The sequence below is a fragment of the Penaeus vannamei genome, chromosome 6, assembly GCF_042767895.1.
Source record: "Penaeus vannamei isolate JL-2024 chromosome 6, ASM4276789v1, whole genome shotgun sequence".
NCBI classification, from domain to species: Eukaryota; Metazoa; Arthropoda; class Malacostraca; order Decapoda; family Penaeidae; genus Penaeus; species Penaeus vannamei.
The window spans coordinates 39,070,014-39,077,513 of NC_091554.1; the positions used below are offsets into that span (position 1 = coordinate 39,070,014).

The 7,500-nt window shown below is 39.9% G+C and overlaps 1 protein-coding gene across 21 annotated transcripts in view; it reads left to right on the plus strand.

The window, feature by feature from the left end:
• The window catches only part of Cadps (calcium-dependent secretion activator 1), a 420,349-nt gene that overhangs the window by 237,013 nt on the left and 175,836 nt on the right, over positions 1–7,500 (plus strand). For all 21 annotated transcript variants that reach the window (XM_070122966.1, XM_070122958.1, XM_070122975.1 and 18 more), the window contains one exon: positions 4,183–4,358. In XM_070122966.1, coding sequence (XP_069979067.1) covers positions 4,183–4,358 — 176 coding nt within the window. The remainder of the gene's footprint in view (positions 1–4,182; positions 4,359–7,500) is intronic.

A 7,500-nucleotide genomic window follows, 5' to 3' on the forward strand; every position in this document is an offset into this window, starting at 1 on the left:
GCGAGCTGTAGATATTAAAGGAAGCCATAATGAACTCCGTCCAATATCGAGGAGCAGCTGCTTTGCCTCGCCTCGCCTCGCCTCGCCTCGCCTTGTCTCGCCTCGCCACGCCTTATCTCGCCTTGCCTCGCTTTGTCTCGTCGCGCCTCGCCTTGTCTCGCCTTGTCTCGTCTCGCCTCGCCTCGCCTTGCCTCGCCTTGTCTCGTCTCGCCTCGCCTCGCCTTGCCTCGCCTTGGCTCGTCTCGACTCGCCTTGCCTCGCCTTGTCTCGCCTTGCCTCGCCTCGCCTTGGCTCGCCTTGGCTCGTCTCGACTCGCCTTGCCTCGTCTTGCCTCGCCTTGTCTCGCCTTGTCTCGCCTTGCCTTGCCTCGCCTCGCCATGTCTCGCCTTGCCTCGCCTCGCCTTGTCTCGCCTTGCCTCGCCTCCCCTCGCCTTGTCTCGCCTCGTCTCGCCTCGCCGAAGACGCTTCTGGTACGCCCCTAGAGATGGTGGGGGAGGGGGGGGAGTGGTGTGTAGGCGGGGAGAGAGGGAAGGGAAAGGAGAAGGGAGAAGGAAGATAGTTGGGGAGGGGAAGGGGAAGGTAAAGGGAAAAAATAGAAGGAGAAAGGAGAAAGAGGAGGATAAGGAGAAAGAGGAGGGGAGAGAGAGAGAGAAAAGAAAGAGATAGAAAGTGAAAGAAAGAGAGATGGAATAAATTAAATGACAAACAGACAGACAGACAGAAACAGACAAACACAGACAGACAAGAGATAAAGAAAAGGATTGGGAGAGCGAAGGAAACGAGCGAGACGGAGAAAAAACACGTCTGGTCACTCGCACAAAGCTTCCCATAGGTTGCTTTGGCGGGAAAATTCTCCCAGGGAAATGGCGATGGTGGGAGGCAATCCCGGGAGGAAAGCTGTGAGGAAATGAGGGAGAGAAGGGGAGAGGAAAATGAGGCGGGAGAGAGAGGATGAGGGAAGGTAAGGTGCGTATATGGATACCGGTTGGGAACAAAAGATTAATTGGGAGAGATATAGATGTGTTTTTTTTATGATATACACACGTACGTATACGCACATGTACACACACACACACACACACACACACACACACACACACACACACACACACACACACACACACACACACACACACACACATACACACACACGTACACACACACACACACACACACACACACACACACACACACACACACACACACACACACACACACACACACACACACTCACTCACTCACTCACACACTCAGACACACACACACACACACACACATACACACACACACACACACACACACACACACACACACACACACACACACACACACACATACATTACTCCACGTATCGCGGTGATTAGGGTGAAACAGAGTCACGTGATCAATGAACCTTGAGATCGAGCTGTGATTGGTCCGCTGAAGTGATCTGTTCCCAGCCAATCAGCGACCGAAGACGGGGCTTGATGAAGAGGGCGAAATAATGGACGATTGTATTATATTATATTGTATTCCTGTTGATGGTGGTGGTACAGGTTTTGTTGTTGTTGTCGTTATCGTTATTGTAATGATGATGATTATTATCATTGTTGTTAATGATAATAATAATATTATTATTGTTTTTGTTGTTGTTATTGGTGTGTTATTATTTTTTTTTTGTTATTATTATTGTTATTATTACTGCTGGTGTTATTATTATTATTATCATTATTATTGTTATTGTCATTTTGTTATTATTACTGCTGATGTTATTATCATTATTATTATTATTATTATTATCATTATCATTATATTATTATTATTATTATTACTATTATTATTATTACTATTACTATCATCATCATTATTATTATTATTATTATTATCATTATTATTATTATTATTATTATTAATATCATTATTATTATTATTACTGTTATTATTATGGTGTTATTATCATGTTATTAGTATCACATTAATATGATTGCATTTACATCAGATTTCAAAAAGAAAAACAAACAAATGTAGGTCACTCTGGCCATTAAAGGATAAAGCGAAATACAGATTTAAAAGACCGTTTATGGAACAGAAAAGTTTTAATGGCATTTAGAACCTGCTCAATGGTGCTAAAGAGCAAATTGCGTCGTTTAATGGTGATGATGATTGTGCTTTCATTACTGGTATTGAACTGGAGATTTTTTTAATGGTGGCGATGGTGATAGAACTATGATGAAGATTGTGAAAGGATGATAAAAATGCTAGAAGCAGAAATGTTAAGAGTAACAGTGACAGTGTCAGTGCTGACAATATATATATATATATATATATATATATATATATATATATATATATATATATATGTATATAGATATATTATATATACAAATATATTTGTGTGTGTGTGTGTTTGTTTGTGTGCGTGTATGTGTGCGTGTGTTTGTTTGTGTGCGTGTATGTGTGCGTGTGTATGTGTGTGGGGGTGGGTGTATATGTATATGTATATATGTATATGTATATGTATATATATATATATATATAGAGAGAGAGAGAGAGAGAGAGAGAGAGAGAGAGAAAGAGAAAGAGAAAGAGAAAGAGAAAGAGAGAGAGAGAGAGCAAAAGTCAACAAACACCTATAAAAAATACAGATATAAAAGGAAATAACTAAAACGCAAGCAAACCTCAAATAAAAGAGAGGGCGATGATCAGACGACAATCATCAAGCTTTACCCTAACGGTCCTTCATAACGACGGATTTGATCCCGCGGTCTCTCCACGCGCGCCGAGCCAATCAGCGCCGCTCTTGGACCTTTAATCAGATGAGGACCGTTATCGCCCCCCCCCCCCATTCCCATCTCCTCTCCTGTGCATAACACATTTCTGCGTGTGTTTATGTGTGTACAGTACGGATACATAAAGAAAAACCGTATTGCACATTTTTTATCTGGAGGAGGAAGGGGGTTCCACATTGTATGGTACTCACTTGAAGTTAACCTGAATATCACAAACACTTTTAACCTGCACAAACTCTAGTTAGATACCCATTAAGAGTTCCCATGCCGCATATATGAAAAATTATAGAATATTACAAACACATATCTTAGAGACGAACCGAAGTTACGCGCCCGTTAAAGGAATATTGATACCGAATTCTGAATTTATCTTCGAAGTTGGGCGCGCTCTGGAACAAGGAACTTAAGAAACTTGGACAACTTAGCAGTGATATTAGAAAGGATAGGTTATGGTATTTTGGAAGATGTGGTTATACTGGATTGGTATTGGTTATAGAAAGAGATATTTTCATAGGAAGGGTATGGGCTGATGTTAGAGAATTGTTGCTATTGTTGTATTTCTGATGTTGTTGTGTTTCTGGTGATGTTATTGTTTGCGTGTTTGTGGGAGATGGGTAGCCTAGTGAATTCGTGGAGAATATGTATGGTTTGATAGAGATAGAGGCATTTGCAGACCATATGAGCAAATACTCTCAGTGAATATGTATATAGCACCACATTCTCCATTATGAACTGTCACAAAATCAATTGAATTTCCCCTTCGCTAACAAATGATCCCGACCCTCATTCTTATCCATACAAATGAACTGAATAACTTTTGATATTCAATAGTTAATCTACTTTATTACCGTTATAATGACCAATTATCCCCATAACTGGATCTCTCTCCACATACCCTACGACAATCTCCTTTTTCTCCATAATGTCCCCTTTTCCTCTTGATAAGGGTTCCCTCTTGACACACCCGATCCACAATCTACCCCTTTTCCCCTCACATCCTCAGCGACAGTCTCCCCTTCTCTACTACTCCCCTCCCCAAACCTAACTACAGTCTCCCCTTTTTCTACCCCACATCCCCAATAATAATCTCCCCCTTTTCCCCACACACATCCCCAACGACCCACTCCCCCTTCCCGCCCCACTCCCTCCCCTTTCACACCCCAGCAACAATCTCCCGTCCCCTATTCCTTCCCCTCCCTAACCCTTCCCCTTTCCACTCCCCCCCCCCTCACACCCCCAGCAACACCCTCCCATCCCCTTCCCTTCTCCCCCTCACACCCCCAGCAACACCCTCCCATCCCCTTCCCCTTCCGTCCCCTTCCCCCTCTCCTTTCCTCCCTTCCCCTCTCTCCCCTCCATCCCTCCTCACCAAACCCCCCTAAAAACCTCCTCTTCTTCTTCCCCCCACCAACAGAGTTTCCTGAAGGGCGAACTCCAGATCGCAGCTGACGAAGCCTTCACTAACGCGGTGCAGAGTTACTACGAAGTGTTCCTGAAGAATGAGCGCCTCCTGTCCATGGTGATCTCGGGCGCGTGTTCGCAGCACGACCTGAGGGAGGTCTTCAAGCACAACGTCGAGAAGAGAGTCAGGTGAGGCAGACCGTTGCCATTTTTTTATTGTTTGCTCCATTTTATGTATACACAGTATGTATGTGTGTGTGTGTGTGTATATATATATATATATATATATATATATATATATATATATATATATATGTATATATATATATATATATATATATATATAGATATATATATGTATATGGGATATACATACATACATACACACACACACACACACACACACACACACACACACACACACACACACACACACACACACACACACACACACACACACACACACACACACACACACACACACACACACACACACACTCACACACACACTCACACTCACACTCACACACACTATCTCATCATCATCATCGTCATTGTTGTTATTATTATTATTATTATTATTATTATTATTATTATTATTATCATTATCATTATCATTATCATTATCATTATCATTATCATCGCCATCACCATCACCATCACCATCATCACCATCATCATCATCATCATTAGTTCATTGCCTGTGGTCATTAATCCAAATATGGCAATTAATAATTGTATTATCATTATAAACATTAATATATTTATATCATCATTTTTATTATTAATTTCTTGGAGGTTAAGTGCAGCGCAGGAAAATTACTTTTAATGAAATGTTGGAATTAAAATGAGAATACAGTCATTACGGACTAATGAGAAATGGCGTTACCTTTCTAGTAAGTTCTATATGAATTTTGCCGCGTATTTTTTATCAGAATCTTGTAATTCCAAAAAGAAAGTCAAAATTTCTGTTTCAGGTGTGTCATTGATATTAATCTCGTGATGGACTTTAGCGAAAAACTACTTTTCGACAAATTTATGCCATGTAAAATAATAATAATAATAATTATGACAATAATAATTAATGATAATAATAATAATAATAATAATAATAATAATAATAATAATAATGATAATAGTAATAATAATAATAATAAAACAAAAAATCATAAGTTCTTTCTCCATACTTAATTATACACTAATTGAAGTTATTTTTCTTTGGCTGTTACAAATAGTAAGAAAAAATAAAAATATCCATATAAATTTCAGGAAATGAATTGGATCACCCTTTCATACTCTGACGAACGTTTCATATTTTTTGTTCAGTTCAACTTTGATTTTCTCAATTAGAGTGTTAATGAAATAGCGTTTTTATTTTCATTTTCCCGCCAGTACAAAAGTTTTAACATTTTATTATTCCCAACACCTGATAGCTCGTTATCAATATTAATTCCTTTCCTCTTAAACATTTTTATTTTATCAGAATCACTAAAGTCATTACCAACAAATTAAACAAAAATGTACATATTGCGACCAAGCTGTGTCTCGTACAGAAAAAATTCAGTTCTAAGGGCACAACTTAAGTCATTCCTCACACATTCGGACGACAGATTCAAAAGATGTAATTTTTTCGACCTGATTGTGTCTCGTAAAAAAAAAAAAAGGAAATCGCACAGTTCTAAGAGCACACCTTAAGTCATTCCCCACACATTCGGACGATAGATTCAAAAGATGTAATTATTTCGACCTGATTGTGTCTCGTAAAGAAAGAAAGAAAATTAGAAATCGCACAGTTCTAAGGGCACACCTTAAGTCATTCCCCACACATTCGGACGACAGATTCAAAAGATGTAAATATTTCGACCTGATTGTGTCTCTTAAAAAAGAAAAAAAATCGCACAGTTCTAAGGGCATAACTTAAGTCATTCCCAACGCATCCGGACGACAGATTCGTATCTCTCCTTTATCGCCGTAAAGTCAGGAAGAAAAGTGGGACACCTCTTCACTGATTTGTCCGGAAGTGCAAAGTTAGCCAAACGGAGGCGTCGGATCAGGTCATGGTGGTTGCCGATTAGGGAATTTGTGTGTCGGTCTGGGTCAAGTTGCTGATTATTTATTTTATTCGTTTGATTTTTTTTCTTTTTCTTTTTTGAAGTAGTGGATTAATTTAATGTTTGTAAGTGTGTGATCAATTTATTTACGATGCGACAATCAAAACTTTTCTTCGATAAATAGTGACTTTGTTGTAAATGAGATGATAATAAATTGAAATTGATACATCCAAGAGGACGGGGAATAAAAGTTCAAGAAAAAAATAGATAAAAGATCGTTAGTTTTTATAATGTAGCTGATATATATATATTCTTCATCTAATTGTTATTCATACCTACCATACATCTTTTTTACACCCATATTTCCATTAATTTTCTCCGTCGAACTTGAGTAAGCAAAAGAAAAAAAATATATAAAAATCCAAAAATCATATTAAATAAAACAAAATCACATGATTAAAAAAAAAAAAAAATCCTCCATTTATTATTTTGTTTTTTCCTCGCCATGTTGGAATTCCACGAGGGGAGGGGGGGAGGGGGTAGGGGGAGCGGTAGGGATTTTCCCCTCAGACAGAATAGTTTGTTAATTTCACTTCCCTCCGCCTTCATTAGGACAAGTCTTCGAAGTTATGTTTCCCCTCTCCTTCCCCCTCCCGCTTCGCATCTCATTCTCTCATCTCTCTCATCTCCCCCTTTTCCCCTCCTCTTTCTATTTCCTCTCTTCCCCCTTCTTTCCCCGCCTCCTTCGTTTCTTCCTCTCCCCTTTTTTTCCCTCCTCTTTCTACCTTCTCACTTCCCCCTCCTTCCCCCTCCCCTTTCGCCACTTTCTTTTCCCCTACTTTCCCCCCTCCCCTTCGCCTCTTATTATCCTCCCTTCTCCCCCTCTTTCTACCTTTCCTCTTCCTCTCCCCCTTACCCCCTCCTCTTTCTACCTTCCTTCCTCTTCTTTCTATCTTTCCGCTTCTTCTTCCCCCACTCCCACTCCTCCTTCTACCTTCCCTCTTCCTCTTCCCTCTCATCCCCTGCTCTCTCTACTTCCCCTCTTCCCTTTCTCCCTATCCCATTCCTCTTTCTACCTCCCCTCTTCTTTTCTCCTTCCCCTTCTATCCCCATTTCCCTTTCTCACTCTCCATCCTCTCGTTTTCTCTTTCTCCTCTCCCTCATCCTTCTTCTTTGTTGCTTTTTTATATCCCTTTCCTTCTTCTTTCTCCGCTTTCATATCATTTTCTTTCTTCTTTCTCCGCTTTCATATCTTTATTCCCTTTTCTTCTTTCTTGCTC